The 23291-nt window shown below is 41.7% G+C and overlaps 2 protein-coding genes across 3 annotated transcripts; one reads left to right on the plus strand and one right to left on the minus strand.

Moving 5' to 3' along the window:
- The first annotated feature begins 238 nt into the window (after positions 1 to 238).
- On the plus strand, positions 239 to 3596 carry LOC110978131 (sperm microtubule inner protein 11-like). Its single transcript, XM_022232872.2, is given in 4 exon segments — positions 239 to 568; positions 570 to 648; positions 1370 to 1505; positions 1880 to 3596. Coding segments are annotated over 4 exon segments (450 nt in total). The 5' UTR covers positions 239 to 382; the 3' UTR covers positions 1929 to 3596.
- A 2871-nt stretch (positions 3597 to 6467) lies between these two features.
- On the minus strand, positions 6468 to 23234 carry tmem245 (transmembrane protein 245). Of its 2 annotated transcripts, none has more exons than XM_022232844.2 (17): positions 22946 to 23234; positions 22179 to 22443; positions 19512 to 19722; positions 18243 to 18514; positions 17648 to 17812; positions 17121 to 17231; positions 16496 to 16600; positions 16138 to 16220; positions 15652 to 15742; positions 15066 to 15164; positions 14279 to 14443; positions 13211 to 13333; positions 12609 to 12745; positions 11481 to 11581; positions 11162 to 11333; positions 9172 to 9375; positions 6468 to 7810 (listed from the first exon to the last, which is right to left on the minus strand). In XM_022232844.2, the coding sequence occupies exons 1-17, from the start codon at positions 23194 to 23196 to the stop codon at positions 7792 to 7794; spliced, it is 2574 nt and encodes an 857-aa protein (XP_022088536.1). In that variant the 5' UTR covers positions 23197 to 23234; the 3' UTR covers positions 6468 to 7791. The 2 variants fall into 2 exon arrangements, with proteins under 2 accessions (XP_022088536.1, XP_022088535.1); XM_022232843.2 differs by having other exon boundaries at positions 9157 to 9375.
- Between the last annotated feature and the right edge of the window lie 57 nt (positions 23235 to 23291).

The raw sequence follows: 23291 nt of genomic DNA on the forward strand, positions 1-23291 counted from the left end.
ATCTAGAAACAAATATGGCGTCTACACGCTGAAAATTTATTTTAGTAATTTCTGAGTCAGCAAGAAACATATGTAATCAAAAAGCACCATATTAAAGAATTTCATTTTGTTTAGAGCTCTAATTTTGCGGGCTTTTGGCAGTTTATACGCAGAATTCTGAAGCAAAATTTCCGAACGAGCCGAAATGATGTTGATATGAATATTCATTATTAGAACAAAGCGCCACCTCGTGGGCTGTTTCCCTGGGAACATTTCGCGGGACGCTGCGTTGTTGTTCTGCATTCCATGCACAGATTTCCTATTCGGTGAATCAGTTTGATGATTGTGTTAAAGAGAAAGTGCCAAAAGTTTTGAAGAATCAAAAACTCTGTTCCTCCACAACATGTCTCACTTTAATCTGACGCATTTGGGTTATCAAGACCCGATTAGAGAGAAGGTTTTGCAGCCCAATCCCGAGTACCGATACCAGCTCGTACAAGACGTCCCGAAAGGTTCTTACGTGACGTTCCGGCCGCCAGCATCCAAGTTACCACCCATCGACATGCACAAATACAACAAGGTTATCCAGCCCCGAAAAATACGAAGAGCACGGTGGATCATACGTGAAATTCACTGAGAGATTGCACAAACACACAAGGACAAACAGTGGTGAGTATCATTCCACATTTAATCCATGTCAATGGGCCTAAATGAAATGCTTTAGGGATTTAAAAAAAAAGAAAACTTGCCTAAATTATTTAAACCTTTTTCAAACCGCCGTGATCTGCAAGAAGTGCTGACTACGACAGTCATCTGGGCTTTTTTGTTTATTTTTGTTTCAAAAAATATATGTAAGGTCTTGTCAAGGGGGTTGTTCGATTTATTTTTTTCTAACAGACAACATGTTAATCTGTGTAATCTAAAGACAAAGCAGTCTGTGAAAAATGTTCTTGGAATCAGACATGTCAGGAGGGCTACAGTATTGACCTGTCACCGTGCAATAAAAATCATATTGGTTTAAATTCTAGCCCAACATTCATGTTAGACCTAAACTTGAAATTGTAAATTTCCATGTTACTTTTAAGAAATAAAGTTCCTACAGTAAACGCACCCCCATGCCCCCATTTGAAATCTGTGATGGAAATGCAGCTGCAACATATTTTCTTGTGCCCCCTGGCCTTGAAAAAATGTGTGCACCCCTGATCCCCCCTCCCCACATGTAGCCCTAGTTATGCCACTGCAACCTAAGTTGATACGATGACAACCATGGTCTCCTTCCAAATAATTCTAAGAGCAAACTTTGTAATTTTGTTTTTGTATGGTCCCATGAAATAAAATGGAAGATAATGCTTTTGCCCCTTTTTGGCTTCTGTTTGTTTGGGGTTTGTAGCACCTAATGAAATCTACCGAATCGAAATAACAACTTCCATGAAACCTGGTTGGTGGAGTCGCAATGATAACATTCATCAGCGAGAGCCTTGGACGCACACGCCAAGGAGGGTTTTGGTCAACAGCGAAATGACAAGGTCAGCCTCTCTGCCTCTAAATTTTTTGTAACATCAAAGAACTTAACTAAATTGATTACTTGTAATTCTGAACTGACATTGACTGATACTGACTATTATAAACATACTGAATTGCCAGTTTCCCTTGCGAAAACAATTCCTCTAGTGCCACAGCAGTATAGCTTGGAAGTTAGCTCCTATTATTGTTTTGTTACCGGTGTCACATGTAAACAAGAGCTAAGAAAAAGGAGGCATGCAACAATAAAGGAAGTCACCGGAGCAAGGGTTCCAACCTCAGTTTTTAAAAAAATGTGATTCCTCCGGCTTCTTCCCCCCCCCAAACAAAGCCACAAAAGAGATCTTTAAACCAGAACTGTTTGTTATTTTTCATGCAGATTTGTGAATGAGATGAGTCTGACGAACAGGGAATTTTCTCTCTTCTAGGCAGAGACCAACTTAACGTGCAAGGCAGGAATTTTTTACATACATATACACTGTATATCCACCGGATTCATTGATATCCAACTTACTTATTTGGGGGATATAAACAACTGAGTACAGATGCATTCCTTTGCAAATCTCTTCCATGAAACTGACATCCTCTCAGACTACAACTGCCATGTTTCCCAGCAACTCGGTCAACTCAAGGTCATTCAGGTTGTATGGTTCGTGCATGAGCCATAGCCAACCCACAGACTATGTCCAAATGGAGTGGTTGTGGCCAGGGGTAGCCATGTGTCTGCAGGAAGCAGTCACAGCCCACTTGAACCGATGGCTTCCACAAGCACGCATGATAATTCTAGTCACAGCTGCAGCTGTTGCAAACAGCCACACAAAGGGGAATGGATTCAACACAAGTTCACTGGTCTGCATGACACTTTATTTGTGTATTTTGAAATTGGGACCAATGCATAAAATTTGTAGGGTTGCATCTGTCTGAAGCTGGGATCTAGGTCCCGGATACAGTAGTTTTGGTTGCAAGCACACACACTTGGGCAACTACCTGTTATGACCAATTAGTAAGTTGACTCAAATGGAAAACTAGAGGCCCCTCAGAACTTAGGATAATGAGACATACCAACATTGAAACGTGTGCATCTGTGTTGTAACTTGAAAGGGACCGGGTTTTGCAGGAACTTGTCAGAGTAGATAACTACATTGTATGTAGCAGCAATGCTAGGAGTGCCATACAAGCTTCAACATTGTGTTAATGATAAACTGTTGGGATTTTGTAGTGGATTCAATCATTTTGACAAGAGCAAGGCAGGTCTAGGACAAGTGTATGTGTATTCAAGAACCTCCCCAGATACTCGGTTGAGATCCAGGTGTCAGCAAGATGTTTCAAGTGCTCCTCCACCAAACCATTGTTTGAAGTTTAATGAGTACAACTATTTCCTAAGCCAAATTCAATTTGTTGATTTTGCTAAACACATCCCACATCTAAATCCATCAATATGTCTAATTTTCATATTGTAAATAATTAAACAAACAGTAAAACAAACGTTAAAAAAAATCACTTTTAGTACATTTTTACGATGATTTATGTAATCATGAATTCCGCTGAATTCAGTATATGACTTCTATAAAAGCATGAATTTAACCTCCGTTGTTTTGTATCAAAAATTTCCTTTTCCTTCCAAGAACAAGGACCATTGCTAGAGCTGCAGTATTACTAATATAACATAGTATTTGGCAGATACACATTCTTATGTAAACAGAGACATTAGCAAAGCACCATTACATGAATATGCTACTTAGGTTAGCCCAACAGGGGTCTGATTTTAATTTCTCACCTCTTTGACTATGGACACGAGTATAAGTCCATACTTACAAGACAGCAGGAGGAGACTGTGTAACAAGCAGATGTCATTGGGCTAACTTGGCGGTAGTCATGTAGGAATTACTGGAACTGTGTTTGATGTTGCTTGTCAAGGTCCAAAGGAAATATTCCATGGTTATATTTTTGTAGTTTACAGTGCCTTATTATTTTGCATTATAGCACAGCAGATGGCAATTCGGATGAAGACAAGCGAGACGTAACAGTTCTGCATTACATGTATTATACCGATGCCCTTTTAATGCATTAAATACGTACATGTATACACTCCAAAACTTATATGTACATAGTGCATTTTTGTTCTCATTCAGTGCTAACGAAAAATACGAGGTGTGAATTTCCAAGACCAAGACATGTAGATGTCAAATACAGAATGGCACAACAGGGGTAGTGTGTACAGTTGATGCTCACACATGCCTACACATGTACCCAAATTGGTGTCTGAATATCAAGTAGAAATACTGTCAAGTTCATGGAGAGATCTTGAGGTAATTAAAAGAAAATTGGCATGAAGAGTCTTCATTAGTGAGAAGGTATACCTTCAAGTTGTTCATGGCATGACACCATGCCATGACCAAGTACCTACATTATCTCACGGAGGTAGACATGTATACAGTGCTGCAAACAAGATATTGGTTGCATAACAGGTACATGCTATAATGCACACTATTTCTATTGATACAACATTGGAAACTCTGCACAGCATGACCGTGTCCTGTGCGTATGTCTAATGGCCTGGCCTACCCTAGAGACTCTGACAAGTCATTTGTATCAAAGACTTGCTCAATGTGATCTGCTTTATTGGCAAAAGCCCTTTGGGAACATTTTCTTTCATTCATCGTGGGGTTTCAATTCTTCTTTTCGCTTAACTCCTGATTTTGGCATCAATTACCATACATGGGCAGAAGTGGTTTGGCTTCTGGGCTCAACAGTCCCGAAGCTGGATAGTGAATTGAGTTTAAGGTTGCACTATACCAAATCAGACCATAACAGCGCTGCCTGTTGACTCTCGTGAAGAGGTTGGCCTCTGTTAGTTCACTGGAAATTCAAGATTATGGCCAGAAGATCACTTTTCGTTTCAATTTCACGGGGTTTAGCCACAAACATTTTTTTTATTCACCTCTCCCCGAAGATGCCCCCAAAATAGTAGCAAAACTATGCGCCCAGCTCTGAATGTAGCCACCCGCCTCTATCCAAAATAGGTCCGCAATTTGGGGCTTTTGTGAAAGAAATACCCTGAACTGGAAACTATCAGTCCCAAATTTGGATTTAAAGAAATTTTTCCATGATCCCGCCTGATTATGGCATGTCCTATTGTAAAAACCCGGTGGGACCACAAAATATTAATGAGCTCACACGCAGAAATACGACCATTTGGTGGAATGCACAAGAATATCCAGATACACAGGAGTGGTCAGAACACCCTGGTGTGCACGCTTATGAAGCAAGAAAGATTTGGCACTACAACTTCGTGTAACAAACCACACTGTACACACTTCATGTTATTATTATGTAACAACAAAGCCAATAACTTTTAAGTAATAGACTTTAATACCTGAACACTTATTCGGCCCCTGAATTGACAATGTAGCATTTTTCAATTACAGCATCCTCTCAGTCTCTAAAAGAACAAGTCACACATATAAACATTCCAAGTGTAAGATCGCTTCTGACATCTAGCTAATAATAAATGTTTCTATCCCCCTGAACACCATTTTTGCGGAGTTTCCCATTCTATATTACATGCATTCACTATTGCACAATACATGTACATGAATGTTGAGCAATGCAACATGTTCACAGTTTCCTGTATACTTTAACTTTGAAAAAAAAAACCAGCGAAAGCTAATCACTCCAAACCTTCGACTGAGATGTCTATCCCTTGCTATCACTGCCTGAATATTTAAAAATTAACTCAAATGAACTAATAGTAGAACAAACAAGTTTAAATAACCATGACACACACAAGTAAACCACAGATATTCTTAAAACGACATGATTTGCTCAAAATGTGTCATTTCCAAAATTTTATTTGTGTTATGAGTTGATGACACCTGTAGAAATTGAAGGTTGAATCCTACACACAACAATGTGCAGTACATGTATGTGCTTTAAAGTCCCGGTTGCACCTAATCGTTGCTACAAGAGCAAGGGAAGATCCAGAACCAAATTGGGGAGGGGGGCAAAAGTGGGTATTTTCTTCATGTAACCTTTTATGTCCATTCTCTGAAGGGTGAAGCTACATTTGGGGGCATTTTACGCATTTTGGAAGGAAAATAGACAAAAACATGCCTCATTATCAAAATGAGAAATTGGGAGGTCCATGGGGGCACAGCACCAGTAGCCTACACCTGGACCCCCCCCCCCCCCCCCCCCGAAGAAGAGGTGTCGAATTTGTGACAATCTGAGTTGTTATGCTTGATCAAAAAGTTTCTGTTGGACAGCAACAATATCTACAAAGACTAGCTTCCGTAAAAATCAAACTGCTTTGAAAGCACAGAGAAAACATGATTTTCAGCATGTATTATACAATTCTGTGATGACTCTAAGCTTAAACTACTGTAAAGAAACAAAAACTCTCAAATATTGCAACAGCTACAAATATTGGCAAAATGTTGCGGACCTGCAGATTCAAAGAGACACTGAAAGGGAACATAGTACGCTTTCTAGCATGGTTAACAAGTCACCACTGACTGCTTGGCAAAGCCAGGTGAGATACCCTGTAGAACATGTGCAGTTGGGGTGGACCAATATACATGTACACAAATACCAATTTGTCAATGTACTGGGTGGTTTCCCCAATGTTTCACACAGTGTGATGGAGGTGTGCAACTGATGGGCAACGTGACAGCAAGTCGTTCAAGACACTGTGTCTGATCTGAAACGGAAATTGAAAGATACAAGGAGCTTAACAAGCACGGAAAGCAGCCACAAACGTAATGAGCCAGTTTGGTATTCCAACACCGCATGCCCAATATAAAAGGCATCGGAAGTCACTTGAAAACAGCAATATGCATGTGAGGTCTGTCCATTCAGGAAGGCCTTACGCTGACCCACATGCTTGCTTTGTTTTCGAGCACTACAACTTCGTGTAACAAACCACACTGTACACACTTCATGTTATTATTATGTAACAACAAAGCCAATAACTTTTAAGTAATAGACTTTAATACCTGAACACTTATTCGGCCCCTGAATTGACAATGTAGCATTTTTCAATTACAGCATCCTCTCAGTCTCTAAAAGAACAAGTCACACATATAAACATTCCAAGTGTAAGATCGCTTCTGACATCTAGCTAATAATAAATGTTTCTATCCCCCTGAACACCATTTTTGCGGAGTTTCCCATTCTATATTACATGCATTCACTATTGCACAATACATGTACATGAATGTTGAGCAATGCAACATGTTCACAGTTTCCTGTATACTTTAACTTTGAAAAAAAAAACCAGCGAAAGCTAATCACTCCAAACCTTCGACTGAGATGTCTATCCCTTGCTATCACTGCCTGAATATTTAAAAATTAACTCAAATGAACTAATAGTAGAACAAACAAGTTTAAATAACCATGACACACACAAGTAAACCACAGATATTCTTAAAACGACATGATTTGCTCAAAATGTGTCATTTCCAAAATTTTATTTGTGTTATGAGTTGATGACACCTGTAGAAATTGAAGGTTGAATCCTACACACAACAATGTGCAGTACATGTATGTGCTTTAAAGTCCCGGTTGCACCTAATCGTTGCTACAAGAGCAAGGGAAGATCCAGAACCAAATTGGGGAGGGGGGCAAAAGTGGGTATTTTCTTCATGTAACCTTTTATGTCCATTCTCTGAAGGGTGAAGCTACATTTGGGGGCATTTTACGCATTTTGGAAGGAAAATAGACAAAAACATGCCTCATTATCAAAATGAGAAATTGGGAGGTCCATGGGGGCACAGCACCAGTAGCCTACACCTGGACCCCCCCCCCCCCGAAGAAGAGGTGTCGAATTTGTGACAATCTGAGTTGTTATGCTTGATCAAAAAGTTTCTGTTGGACAGCAACAATATCTACAAAGACTAGCTTCCGTAAAAATCAAACTGCTTTGAAAGCACAGAGAAAACATGATTTTCAGCATGTATTATACAATTCTGTGATGACTCTAAGCTTAAACTACTGTAAAGAAACAAAAACTCTCAAATATTGCAACAGCTACAAATATTGGCAAAATGTTGCGGACCTGCAGATTCAAAGAGACACTGAAAGGGAACATAGTACGCTTTCTAGCATGGTTAACAAGTCACCACTGACTGCTTGGCAAAGCCAGGTGAGATACCCTGTAGAACATGTGCAGTTGGGGTGGACCAATATACATGTACACAAATACCAATTTGTCAATGTACTGGGTGGTTTCCCCAATGTTTCACACAGTGTGATGGAGGTGTGCAACTGATGGGCAACGTGACAGCAAGTCGTTCAAGACACTGTGTCTGATCTGAAACGGAAATTGAAAGATACAAGGAGCTTAACAAGCACGGAAAGCAGCCACAAACGTAATGAGCCAGTTTGGTATTCCAACACCGCATGCCCAATATAAAAGGCATCGGAAGTCACTTGAAAACAGCAATATGCATGTGAGGTCTGTCCATTCAGGAAGGCCTTACGCTGACCCACATGCTTGCTTTGTTTTCGAGTGACCTTGGCTTTTGAAATACCACTGGGGGGGTTGGCAACTGGGGTTGATAATTTTTCATGGGGGGGGCAATGTCACTTGTTTGTGTTGGCCAATTAAAGCACATTCAAATGTACATCATCTACTGTACAGTGTATGCTAACTTGTCACAGTGCAAATTTCACCTGCTGGTCGACAAAGCATTGTTATTTGTGCAATAGTGACATTGAGCACATGGTCAAGGTGTCGTTGGTAAGAAAACATTCAGGCCTTTCTGGAGACATATAATACTTGATTAAGAAATCTGCAGGTTTCCTATAAATTATGATTGAAGTTGGGTGTTTGTATTCACAAGATGGGCACTTTGTTGCAATACGCCCTACCAACGAAGGAGATAATTGGTGCCAGTAAAACAGAAAGGTCACCGTGTGCTACATGAGAATTATTTGTGTATAAAAGAGAACTGAAAAGTTTGCATATATCTTCCAGAAGAGTTCAGATTTCACTACATGCAGAAATTATTGCAAGACATTGAAAAATTACAGAGTAATGTTGGAAAGTTGAATTTGCAGCAAATTTACAAGCAGTTTGAGCAAAATCAAGGTGCCAGGAAGTTGTTCAACATGCCTACATTGTTAAAAGTGACATTTATGACAAAGAAATTGAAAAAAATCAGCCAAAACAGCCACTACAAAATGTTTGCACTGGAAAGAAATTGAACCAAAACAGAACTACTCCAAAGCATGATAATGAATGTGAGGATGGTGGTGACCTTCAAAACAAAAGAACTAAACTAAACCAATAACATGATGCAGGGTATTTTGCATGATGAGAATTACTAATTTTGCAAAAACAGTTCTTCACAAATTGACTGCATACGGTGACTATACGGTTTGCCCCTCCCTACCCCCTTTCAGAGAAAAGTTGTCACTCATGTCCAATGAAATGAAAAGGAAAGTGTGTCTAGTCAATTTTTGCTTAAGTGTGTCATTCATCAACTACCATTCACGTTGACATCCAAAACTCATATACCCACTGCATGACAAAAAGCTACCACAGTGCCCACCTGACCATCCCATCATGCAAAAAATCCCCAATCCATGATCAATGTGAAATGAAATGCCAGGGATGCAGGATGCCAGGTTAAGACGACCCTTGACCCTGCCTACCTGCGGAATGCCCACCTCATTCTGCCCTGGGGGGCCAAGGACGTGCCCCTCAGGTTGATCAACGAGGGTGCACTACTAGAGCCCTGCATCATCTTGCTGTAGATGTTAACAACCACCAGCAGCCCGCACAGCAGTATGGGGCCGATGAGGGCGCCCTCCAGGCCAAAGTAAAAAATACCGCCAGCCACAGAGAGGGCCGTGAGGTAGGGGTGGCCACCGCTTTATGACAGAAAAAAGACAAGAAACTCTAGACGTACAAGTTGAAGATTCACTTCATGGATTCTACAAGATAATTTGCCTACAATTTCTTCATAACTTTGATGGGAGCTTGGAAACAAAAGGCCAATTTATAGTCAGCTGCATGTTAGAATGTTGATGGGTGATTATCCAAAAAGCACTCGTTACCAGGCACCAAAGGTGGTTCAGAGCTACAGAGTTCAAAAGATTGAACTTTTCACATGATTCTTGACCAAACAATTAACTTTTTTCACATGGATGAAATGCCCCAAGAAGTTTTAGCTCCCAGCGACCATCGGCAGGGATCTGCCGCTGCCGGTCGGCGCCGGTCGGGCCCGACCGGCACGCAGAATTGCCGACCGCCACAATCTGCAAAATCAACTTTTCCGACCGGCACGTATTCCTGATAAGAACCCAAATAAAATAGCATCTTGGTCGAGGGATCGATCGTGAAGATATGAAGATCGTGAAGAAACCGTAAAATTTCGTCGTAAATTTCACTTTGCACTGCCATGCATATCGTCTGCGCACCCACGTACGTGCATATGCAACATATCTGGACCAAATATTAACATGAACCAATAGGAGGCTTTGTTACGCGCAATGCACGTGTACATAGTGCGTAACGAATCTTTCCATTGGTTGGAAGGCCACACATAGGCTTGCATATGCAACGCTCTCAGTGCGCGAAGATCGAAAACCCCCTCTCCACGATGTACAGCGTTGTTTGTCCAGTTCCGCATTTTACCCAGTTCCACAACTTGAAAAGAAAATTTGGCTTAACTTTCAGAAAGACAAAATTGCAAATGACCCCATTCACACTTCGTTTAAACACTTAAAAATCTGGCAGAAAAATGATTTTACATGTACTTGCAAAACTGACAATCGACCGTGACTGTTTTTTCACCGCGCCGACCACGGTTAGCAACATTCGGTGCATGTATTTTCTGCTCGATGTTGCATAAAACGATCACTGCGATCGTTTTTTAAACCAACGATCGCACCACATTCGTTAATTGTTGTTTATCCCACGGTGAAAATATTAACTCCGCAATTTTTTTATTCAAAGTAACAGCATGATTTTGCCTTTTCCGTAAACGAGTTCCATATGGCAAGATACACGCGCTCAGTATGCACGTGACACATGGCCAGATGTGTCAGAAAAGACAATGGCCAATCTACATTACGTTCATGTAGACTTTAAAATGACTGTTCAGAAAATCCCTGCACACATTTATGAATGTCGTTATCCCATATGAATACTGTACAAACTTTCGTAAAAAGAAAATAAGGAAAATATTCCGCCAAGATTTTGCATGTTTCGCCTTATTTTCAACACACACAAAACAAAATGAAAAATGATTTGAATAGCAATGAAAAATTATGGGCATCATAGAGATAGAAATTAATTCAATATTTAAGGGATTTACAGAATAAAATCAATATTTATTTCTACTCTTTTTTTCTAATTCAATTGCCCGTGTAAAATTATCACCTCATCCTAGTTGACCAAAATTACAAATTTTCAATTTTTTTGAAATTTCAGACATGAGATCCCTAATTCTAGGCTGTGTATACACAGCTGAAAACACCCAGAAAGTGCTGTTTCCGGCCATCTGGGGGCTTTTAGATTCCAAAAATTTTCTGGTGGCGCTCCGCTTAGATAGTCCTGCCGGCACTAAAACCATCCTGGGCAGAACCCTGCATCGGCATCTTACATTTGCATATAGACGACTTACTATGAATCAGCCTTTAGCCATCTACATACCCTTTGATGTCACTGTAAATGGCTGTGTCCACCACAGACATGGGGATGAAATGGCAGACCAGCAGGAATATCGCCAGGCCTCTCTCACCCTGCACCAGCAGGTCGATGACCCCCGGTATGGCTGCCCAGTAGGTGCCCAGGAAGGGCACAAAACCCAGTATGGCCGCCAGAGCTGTGCAAGAGAGAAAGTATCAAATGAGCCACAGGGACATACCAGGAGTTTCGACTTGACAAGATTTCCCTGTAACCTGTTAGTCCATTTGAACTACTTCCAATTAGGTTGCCACTTGTTCCAGAATCCCTTAAACTTTATCCCTACCTGTTGGGATGAATACAATCTTGATGCCAAACAGCGTGTGAGTCAGCCAAGTATAGAGTCCATAGAAGGCAGACATCTTGATGGATGCTCCCAGAACATCTCTAAGTTACCCCGCCCCAAAAAACAACAAACAACTTGAGAAATAATAAAGGAAAAACTTCCAAGTAAATTGATTTAAAATGTCTGGCTGTCAATAAATAAAAACTGTGACTCCATGGAAATATGCCAAAATTGGGGGGGGGAACGTGCTTTGCTTCAGCTAATGAGCGAGTACAGTTTAACAGTGTGATACAGCTGGGTCTTGTTGCAAATAATGCCAAGATGCATTGTCTGGAAGCTTCAGAGAACAACAATGCCGTGAATATGTCATGCAACTCTTGAACAAATAACCACCAATAGTCTGCACTTGTCAAGTCCAACTTTGTAAAGGACTGTGGTTGTCTTATTTTATCATTTTAAGCACTTGCTGCCGGGGGACCCGTTTTCGAGAACATATGCTTTATACACGAAGCCGGGGAGCCTGAAACCGGGACAAAAGAGCTGGGCCTTGTAACAAAAGACTGTACTCGGCACAAAAGACTGAGCTGCTGGGCATTACTGACATTTTTTCACGCTCAATAGAGGAGATAATCCAGCCTTGTTTTGAAACAGTATACCATGGTGCTGCACAATAATCTTGCCCCCTATTGAAAAGAGGTCAGCAGTGCACTGTGCCAGGTTTGTGAACTAAAGAAAGTTTTATATAACACTGCACAATCTGGGCTCTTTTTACAAGGCTGCAGGCATGGCTGAAATACTCAAAAGATTTTGTCTGTCAGGCTTCAGTGGCCACCAGACAGTAATTCATGTGGGTGTAAATGTCCATTAATTGAAATGATGAATTTTTGAAGATTTTTGAAAACTGAAAATCTTGAAATTCGCCCGTATGTGTGCACTGCATTTTTCAAACCACCCGGCAGCATGTGGTTAAAAGGGTGACGCTTACAGTCAAAAAATAATAGGCACCTGGGACAAGTCCACTGTGGAATAATAAGATGCACAGGTGGTTATGACCACTTAGTTACCATCTAGGAACAGAGACTGAATGAATACATGCAGTGTAGACCCGTGGTGACAAAATCCCCTCACCTGATTGCGGTCTCCAAAGCGCTGCTGTACTTGCTACTGGACGGGCCGGCAGGGGTCAGCCCCGAGATCCACTTCATGGGTAGGAACTGATCACGGCTTGAGCTCAGCAGATAGAACAGGGTTGTCACAAACACCAGCTGAGAACACAACAACAGAAACTTCCTCAGTTTCGTGCCAACTGTATCAAACGATGGTACCATTTCACGGTGTTTGTAATTCAATCGTTTTCTTACATTTTAATTTATGGCCTTTTGCCAGAAACCTTCAGATTTCCATCAGACAACTGGAGACCCATTAAATGATACCGTTTTACACTGACTCTCTAATGAGTCTGAGAAATTACACAGAAGCTGGGGGACAAAGCCTCCCTGAGGACTGCAGGGTTTAACATCATTCAACCTGTTAACATCAGCCAACATATGACCCTGTTGGCAATGGGGAACATCTAGTCCCTGCCACGCACATTTCAGAAAAGATCTCTCGTCCCCACAACGGTTATCAGAATATCCGAGGCCACTCCTGAAGCAGCATGGAAGACTTGGTCCTGGGTCTACAAAAAACAGAGGGAATGCAAGGTTGGCTATCGCCGTCCATGCACTTACGAAAGAGATGATGAAGTTGAGCAGTGCTGTGCTGCCCTCAAAGACAAACCGGAGAAGGGCTGTGAGAATGGTGAAGAGGATACTGACGTTACTGATCAGCACAGTCCAAATTGACTCCAAGACCTGGTGGGTGAACAAATGTTAAAATGAAGCAAAACAACAAACACCATGAACTTAAAAATGTGACAAGGAAAGCACAAATTTCAAAGCACCGGTTCTGACAAAATATCTCGAAAATATGAACTTGCTCAGATTTTGCATTCCCAAACAAATGAACAGAGTCTGTATCTGCCTTCATTATCAACTGCATTAACCCCTTCGCTACGGAGGACTGCTACTACCGCACCACTGTGTGAGGATTAGTGCATACCACACATACAGTCTATTCACCATGCAGCTGCTGGTTCAATGGCGCCTGCTGCTGGACAAAGCCCTCCATTCATGGCACGATTAAACCCAGCAGTCGCTGTCAAAATAATCCTGCCATGCAGGGGTTAAGGCCAGTTCATACTCCGAAGAAAGTCATGATGAATGTGATGCTAACATGCAAGAATAAATATTCATGCAATGAATTCACAAAAATTGGGCAAATTTCACGGCCAATATTTCATGTCCTTAAATTCACTTCATTTTTGGCTGAAGTGCGCACGCACCTATGTTTACACAGGCCTGACATTTTTACTGTCACTTCTGAACCAATGTTGCGATTCTGCATTTCATGATAGGTTCATTTCAAAATGACACTGTCAAATCACTAAATCTGCACAAATTTGGTATTCCAACATGACGAAAACTGTTGCTTACTATACCTGCAACCAAGCACTAATACCTCAGAAATCCCTCAGCTGTGATCCAATTCTTTGCCAGAAAAATTACAAAATGAAGACTAGTAAAACAAATTGACAAATATCCAAGCTTGGCAATTTCAAACTTGTCAACGTAATTCCACTCAAAAATTATGGTCTATAATTTTAAAATCTGGGACCCAAATGGGATTTATACTCAAACCATGTGAGATCTGCAGCCCAACTGAGAGTGGAGTGCAGAATAATGAACATGTTCACTTACCGATTTGACAGTCTCCAAGTTGTCCTGCACGGTCTGCACAAACCCACCCATTTCAATATTGTCCAGTTTGCCCATCGTCTCCCTGAGACCATTCCAAGACATGTCCACGCTAGCAGCCAGGAAGCGATGGTTGTCATCATCATCGTCATCACCACCGGTGCCATTCTAGCAGGAATAAAATCAAAAGTTGAACAGGTTAGAGGTGTGTCATGAACACGCTGTTTCCGAGTTAGGATTCTCACTCTGGGGAAACATTCCAGGCTTTTTTATTCTTCTGAAGTTATTTGAGCATGTATTTCCAGTGATGCAATCACAGCATTCCGAGTCATCAGTCTTAAACAGTAATTGTACCTTGAATTTGACTTAGGATTAACCTTGCCAGTAGACCTGCCACATTCCTTGTGTTTGGATCATCTTCTACTGACCAAGACGTTGACAGATCATATGAACCAATGTGCATTCCTACTTCAATGATGAGGACATGCAAGAAAAATGTGATGTGCAAATGCCTCGTAAAACCTCTGTATCGACCCCTAACCTGGCACCCCAGCTTTCTAACAATTACCTTCAACAATGTAAAAAAGGCAAGGGAAAAACCCAGGAGCTGAGAAAGCAGGCACAAGTCTAGGGTTCAGTTTCCAGCACACCCAATTCAACTCTTCCATTCAAAATGTCATCAAAAGAGAGGGTCTTAAAAGAGTGTCATAGTGTTGGCCACTTCCACCGGGACACCCTTCTTCACAATTTGTGACGACAGACAACCATAGTGAACGACCATATTCCTCACCTTGACAGCTAGCTGTGCATATAGTCGATCCCACAGCTCCAATACCTGCTCCTCGATGTGCTCCTTATTGTCATCGTCACCACCCAACGTGCTCTGCACCTGGGAAAAAATGAGCAAACCCTTCTGCCATTAGTAAAACTAACCCCCAAACCTGAGTAGTGCCCAGAATACAGATGAAACTAGGAGGTAGGACAGTGTCAGTGATTAAGGCACATCCACCCTCACTCATTCCCCATCCACGTGGATGCCCAATCACCACCCCGCTTCCAACCAATCAAGGCCCAACTGCAATGGCTATTCCCGTGGCTCCACCTGGAAAATTCTGGACGGCTTGATTAACTGCAAGGGCAGTTCTCAAACCTTCAATGTCTCCAAATGCTTCACAGAGTGATACTCAAAAAACAGTTGCCAAGCAAGTTATATGATCGGCAAAGTCAGGATACCAGCCAAATTGTGCCGTATTTTAGATTTCTTGTGAACAGTACCCAGCTTATTTTTGCTTACCATGCAAATTTGTTAAACAGATTTTTGCAAAGCAGAAATTGGATCATCTACCATCTACAGTTCCCACAACTGGAACCAATACCTTCTGAGATATCCAATCCCTGCCATAATGGTAAGCATCATTCAGCACTGTGTCCACGGCTTGCTGCATGTCAGCTGCCCCAGGGAACCATCTGCAAGAAATCCGATTTGAAAAATTACCTCGCCCACAAACAAACCCCTGATGATGAGAATTCAATACCACAACAAGCAGGGGAAGGCTATTCTTCTTGAACCTGTGGAACTCAAACCATGCACTTTGACTTCATAGAACTCATGAGTAAAACATAAGCGTCAATGGCCTTGAGAAGATGTACTCTACTCATAAATAAAACATAAGCGTCAATGGCCTTGAGAAGATGTACTACATTCATGAATAAAACATAAGCGTCAATTCATGAGTTTGACTTTTAATAGTTTTAAAAGAAAATCAGTCTAATCCACATTAGCTGCTTACATACCCAGCAATGCAAAGACCTAGAAGCCTACTTCTGGATAAGTTTATAAGACAGACTATGGGACGACTTACTGCTGTAGGTCTGGGTTCTGAGCGATGGTCTCATTCACCAGATTGCCAGACAACTGAATCAAGTACATACTCTCCTGTTGTATCTGGAATGAAGACACAGGCAAATAAGAACTATACCCAGAGAACTGGAGGAGAAGACTAAGTGGGGGAGGGAGGTACCCAGAATGATCATGGTCTCTCGACATTATGCGTAACATGTCAATAGGTGACAACTGTGAAGTTGTGGTTTGGTTTTTCCTTGGGCAAATTTCACTCACCCACCCTTGACAGCCATTAAGGCCCTCTAGATCACCCATCTTGGACAAACGATTTTGCCATGATTTTTTTCTGCCTATATAGTCCTCACTGAGCAGGTTACCTGTATCGCCATCAGAAATGCTATGATGACTGTGGCTATCATGACACCAAGGATGAGAACGATACTGATGACTTTGTCCACAGAATTCTGCAGCACACCAATCACCTGAAGGCCAAAAATGCAATGCTTTTATTGGTCTGCAAGGTCCTTGCTGCAGACAGCTTGTAGCACCAATAAGGGGAACAAAACTTGTAAAATCTTGTGTAATGTATCATGCAACTTCTGCATGTTTACAAAACAAAACTGCCAAGTTGCTGGAAGTTTCAAAACGAAAGTGTCATTTCTGCTAATGCTTGCAGAGTGTTTCTCTGAAGTAATTTGTGTTAGCTATCCATATTGTGGCCATTTCAGCAAAAGTGATAGGGCGGGATTTTCTAGTTTTGCAGTTGTCTGTCGTGCAAATTTTGCTGTTCCTCCATCGAATCAGTACACCTTTGAGGGGGAAAACAATACCTGCAGACTGTTACAATGGGTTACAATTCAAGTTTGTGATTTGTACCAAAAATCCCTTCAAAATTGTCCCTTCAATGCTGAGTCATTGACTCTTTCTGAATGGACCCTCCGCCAAGTATTACTGAAACGGGATGAACCACACACCAGCGACACAATCATGACTACGGTTTACCATTCTGTCTCCCTTGAGGAATAGCCCCGTTAGACCCCTGATGTAAGGAGGGATGAAGGCGTCTTCCCTTCCTGCAACCCAGTCCATTGCATCCGCCCTCCAAGACGCCACCTTTGGGGAAACATGTAAAAAAAAAATTACTAAAGACGGGAGTACATTGAATACAGATGATGACAAATGAGTGTTTGTGACCACTTCATAAAATTAATTATGGAAAAGCAAATTTCTGGACAATTTTCTGACTAGCTCTGGTTAGAGGTGTCCTCCTCACTGGCAAAGAAAAGACAATCAGGGAGGGAGCATTGTTTCAACTGGACTGCATGCATTTGGCGCATATTTGAGGACTGTACATTCCAGGAGAAATTTAGCTGAGCAAGTTTAGCGTGAGCCGTGGCAAGTGTGCATGAACCCATGAGTGTATGCAGTGAATCCCCACAAGACGGATGTCATGCCATATCTTGTTCCTGCGCAGAATGAAAACGCTGTTTTGCGTAAGAAAGCATGCGGATGCAAGAAGTAACCTGTACCTTTGCCATCACGAAGTCCCACAGGCCAGTCTGAGTGGCCACTCGCTTCAGCAGCCAGATGGCAATGGGGATGGGGAGGAGCTGCAGGAGCCACATGTGCATCCAGAGACGGACCAAGACGCAGGTCCAGAAGAGTCCCAGCAGGTAACGAGTGCTGAGTGGAACCTGTAGGAAAACACCAAGTGCTGTTTCAAAGATTTGCACACCAAGGAATGGATGGGATCAGTAATTGTGACTGGATTCCACAAAATCCATCTTAATGCTTCAGAATCAGTAATTTTCTTTCAGCTTTGCATTAGAAAGAGCACATTGAGCTTTGTTTTGATGTATCAATCTGTTTGAGAAACGGAGGAAAATGTATGTGAATTACGTCAGTGAACAATGTTCTTGGTTGGCGCTAATTTATATTTTGCAGGATTCTTTTCAAGATCTTCAGCTCTGGCAACTTTTAACTCAATTTGTTATGTTTGGTCAAAATTGGGAAAGGTGCTGAGTAGATCTTTTTATGTACAAACAGTACAATGCAAACAGTATTTTACAAATAGCAAAATCTACCATTTCAAATTCATTTTTTTTCATGATAGGTGCCACTGACCTTATCCTTGATGCTCTTTGCCTTTGTTTTTGGCTCTTGCACAGCCTGAGGGAGGTCGAGCCTTGATGGCCGGTCCAGATCTGCTTCATCTACTCCTTCCTCCTTTTTGGCTTCACCCTCCTGACCATCTCCTCCGAGACCAGTGTCTCCTTTTGCAGCCTGGTCCTCTTGTGCCTCAGGAGATACTGATGTGTCCGAGGCCTTGGGGCTGATCTCCGTCTCAGAGGATGTGAGGCTTGAATCTTGATCCTCATCACCGTCTGTCCCATCCACTACCAATTTTTTAGCAAAAACAAAGTGTACCTCACTTTAAACCCTAACCCTCTGCGAGACATTAAAAATCCGCCGGGAGGATTTTGAAGGACTATGGGTGGTCATGGGCATCGGAAGGGGAGGGCAGCAAGAGGGCATCTGTCTCCTTTCTCCCTCCCTGGGAAAAGAAAAAATGTGGGAGCAACAAAAAATGGGAGGAAGGGGGATGAAAATCCCCAATTTGCTTCCAAATCTCTTGGAATTTACCCTCTTCTACCATTAATGATTTCTCAGTTTTGCTGCTGATGAGTGCTAAACCCCCCTTTGAAAAAGCCCTGTCGCCCCTCCCCTTCCCTGGAAAAAGGCAAACGCCCCATGCAGATGGTACAGCCTCTTGGGAATTAGTGTACAGAGAAGATTTCATTACATGGTGACAGGTTTAAAGGATTCTGGACTTGAGTGTGTCAGGCAATCATGCCAAAAAAGACTGGATTAATTCATTAGATATATAGAATGAGCATCTTTGTACATATGGCTTTTTGAGTTTTATTAGGTTTTTACTCAGGCTAGGTAGAACAGTTAATACAAAACCTCCTCCTCAACTAGGTTGAGAACAAGCTGCAAGGTAACGACAAACACTTTGGTTACAAGCTTAAGGGAATGGTCACTTCCTGGACATTTGCATGCCAGTGACGAAAACACATCTACATGAATCTTAGAATCTCAGATTCAACTCTTTCCGCAGGCCTTGTCCCAGGCATTGAGACAGCTTGTATGCCTTCGACACTCAAGCCGAATAAAAATCCTCTTCGGTTGGATAGTATACTGTTGAATGTTCCTCTCCTAAAGCAAAAAACAGGACTTTTCATTAACTTTAACTCCACAGAGTGTGTGCAAAATTAGAAGGTTTGGACTATTGGGGCTATGCTAGAAACTCCAAAGTTGGGCATTAGAAAAGTTAGCCAAAGACAAGTAAAAGATGACCCGGTTGGCTTTAGGCCTATGGCAGAGTCTAACCTGCCTCCTTCCTGCGCATAGTACTGTAGCCCAGCGCCACCAGGGTGATGACCACCACAAACAGCAGGACGCGGAATGGTCCTGTCAGATTGGCCAGGTGCAGCAGCAGGATGATCCAGACTGGCACTGACAGGCTGCCCAGGAGTCCCTTGGTGGAGTCATTCCACCAGAAGATGACCAGCAGGAGGTAGGCAATGATGATGGTCCACACCTGCATGAACCAAAAGAAGGGGAAGAGATTTTATTCATTACTCATACTGTGTGGGAAAACATTCCAAGTTTGGGTAAAGTGGCTTGCTTAAGGACATGGGTCCCTACAAAATGAAAAGGAAAATGTTCCATTTTAGTTTGAGCTTTAGGTAATCTCAGCTTATGTTACACATTGAGCAAAGGCTGAGCAACGTTTTCCACTACGGTATTAGAGAAAAGTCTACTTTCTGTTTGAGAAAACTCTGATTTGTTGAAACTATAAATATAAAGACAGTTGATCAGAAATCAATTGTACAATTGCATCACGTAGGAGATGAAAACTGCAAAAAATGCTGTACAAACTAAATTAGTAATTAATAAACTAAAAAACTAAATTTTGTCATTCCGTCAAAGAAATCCTGGACTGAATCGTCGGAAGTGGAAACCCATAGGTTATCTAATTTGCTCGTTAGTACTGATTATTTGATGGGTTTCATTTATTCCCATGGGTAGTCCATATGCATAACTTGCTTATAAACATCCGATGTTCCCTATGCCTACAAAATTAATTAATGGAAAAAGGGAGGAAGCAAAGTCTTCTGCATCCAACAGAATCTTCAAGCTGGAACATTTATTCACTGTTTGGAAAAAATGCTTCCATTATCCACAACAAACTGCACTGAAGAGGATAATTCTAACAATACTCTACATTCAGTACCTGATGTAATGAATGAAAGAGCAGAGGTTTTTCACATATTGAGTCGGCTCCGTCCGTCATTAGAGCGAAGTGTAATTTTTCAAAATATACTTATGGCCTTACAGCAGAAAGAAAGAAAAAAAATACTGTAATACATCATCTGTTTTACTTTTATTTATTGAACTAGTTTTTTGGGGCCAATGTATTTACATGTCAACAAATTTTCTGGCCCAATTTCATGTTTAAAATTTTTTTTCAATTTAAGGAAGTTTTAGTGCAATTTTTCAATAAGGACCTTTTAGCAAGGACACAATGATTGCATGCCCTTGTCGTACACGTAAGTAACACTAGCCTAAGCCTACCACAGAGATATCCAATACAGTTTAAGTCAGACCACTTTCTCAAAAACAAGATTCCAATGCATAAAAATATATGAGGGGAGTCCTGCCATGTAAACGGACAATGAAAAGTGTTAAAATTAATGAGGTGAATCAACAAATACTTTCTCTTTGCTGGTATTCTTTAATATCATTGGGCCAAATAAAAAATTAGTTGTGTTTCCTACTACATTAAAAAATAAATTAGGGTGGCAGGTTGGGTAATATACATTTTTACTCTAAATTTTTATAGCCCAAAAAATTAGGGTCGATGCGCTGTATTTTTGGGGGGGGAGGGCACATATATTTGTAACAGGTACTAAGTCAACTCTAACCATGCTGAACCCAACAAGGTTATGCAGGATCTCAATGGTCCCTAGGGGGTTAAGGTTAACTGTACTGTGTACATGTGCACGTCAATATTACTTATCAGCTCTGTGATTGAGTAGTAAAGCAGCTGGTTGTTGAAATACAAACACACAAGAGCCCTCCATCTCATGCAAAAAAAATAAATAAACAATACAATGGACAGGATGATGAACACAAAATTAGGCTTGGGGCAAGGCACAATAAGTTTTCAAATTGTTTTTGAATTGTCGAATAAAAAGATATAGGTTCCACATGATTTTCTAGGTTGGGTCGGGTAACCGGAAAGACAGCTCTTTTTGTTTTGCCTTACACAGTTGTGTCAATGTATACAGAGAGTTCCCTGTGCCTGTTTGTGCAGTTTTCTTTTGATACAAATGAACATGTATATTAAAGAATGCATTCTGCATGAATCGAGTGGTTAGCGTTCTCAGGAATTAATGAAACCTGCCAGTGTACACGTACACTACATGTATCTCTGAAAACATCTACACCAAAGGATCTAGAACAGTCCCTAAGGGAGCCGTTTGCATTATTTCATTATAATGTGTTTGCTTCACTAGTGTTTTTACTTTTGTGGTTGGAGATGTTAAAAACGGGAAATTTCCTGAGAGGCTTTCCAGGATAAAATGTATCTTTCAGAGTTGTAGTGCATGTACTAGTTCATTACCAGGGACATGCATGTACAAATCCCAGGGAAGGTTAAGGGATGAAGGGATATATCCCCCTTATTTTTGACAATCCTGGGAACGGGCCATTTGATCACCTCCCCCAATTTGTTGATGATGAAAAATGAAACAGTGGGCATTTTCCAGTACTGTCAAACTTTTCAAAAGCCAGACGAAAGCTCTGATGAAACGGTAAACAAACAGTATAAAAACATATTTAAATGCATCAATTTGATGTGGAGCTAGTGCCTATAACTAAGCAATCAATGTGCACACAAAATGTATACACAGCGATTGTGGTCATCTCTCGTGTCGTACCTCCCCCATCCCCAAACTCACTGAAATTGACATTTATGCCACTGCTCCTTACCCAGAGAGTGCTGAAGTACCCCAGGCCCTCATACAGTACATGGAACACCCCCAGAACAACCTGCACCACGTAGTCCAGGCACTGGTAGGCCAGGTAGGTCAGGGGCAGGCCCAGTGACACGGCTGCCAGCAGCTTGAAGCGCTGGGAGATGACCTGGCCCAGTTGCTCCGAGGCAAAGTTGAGCAAGCTGAGGGGGATAGCCACAGTGCCTACCACCAGCGGGGTGCCCGAGTCCTCCAGACCCTGCAGCCAGCCACTGACGTAGCTGTGGGATGTAACATGTAAAAACAAGCAAATGCAGAGGTCTCTGACACTTGCAGCATAAAATCAATTATGATGCAAAAGCACCTGACATTACTTATTAACACTAGGCCAGCTACAAACACACTACTTTAGACGGAATCAATCATTCTGCACAAGCAGGAACACAAAAGTTTGCCCTAGCATTGTCAAAGGGAAGGGATAGGGAGGTGGAATGTAAGTAAATTTGGAGGGCAAATAGATCATAACCTGGACAGTCAACATAAAACTGGAATGACAAAAAGTGTATTCAACGTTTGGAATAGGCATGATAGTGTTAATTACAAAAACGTTGACCATTATTTTTGGGACAATTGCATTTTTTAACCATTGAGCTGACAACACTTTAAGCTACTATCGTGGCGATGCTGCTGTCTAGTATTTAACTGTTCCGCGTGTCGTCCAAGTGTTAATGAGTTTATCTTTATCTTTGCACTGCTGTTCAGATGCAATCAAGGTCAACGCACCTTGTCAGTGTGTACTTGAACGGATACAGAACCGTGCCACACAAAACGGCCCACAACAACGGCTTGATGAAAATCTCCAGCACGAAATACACAGCGACCGCCGCACCGCAGAACAGCACGATGAACAGGATAGTGGCAGCATTGTAGAAGGCCTGCTTAAGGGCCTTTTCGTGGCCCTGGGGCAGGAAAGTGTTGAGAACACTATCAAGAGGCGAGCGGGGATCCCCGCTGTCAGACGATGGGTTCGCCATGTTTGGAAGTCCCTGGCGAAATTCCCGATTATGCCGAGTCTGGTACCCGTCGAATCGCTCTTGGTTTTCCTGCATTACTTGCAGTCCCCATGCTA

This window comes from Acanthaster planci, linkage group LG08, assembly GCF_054643075.1.
Source record: "Acanthaster planci isolate LZ-2023a linkage group LG08, COTS_SCS, whole genome shotgun sequence".
In the NCBI taxonomy this organism is placed as follows: Eukaryota; Metazoa; Echinodermata; class Asteroidea; order Valvatida; family Acanthasteridae; genus Acanthaster; species Acanthaster planci.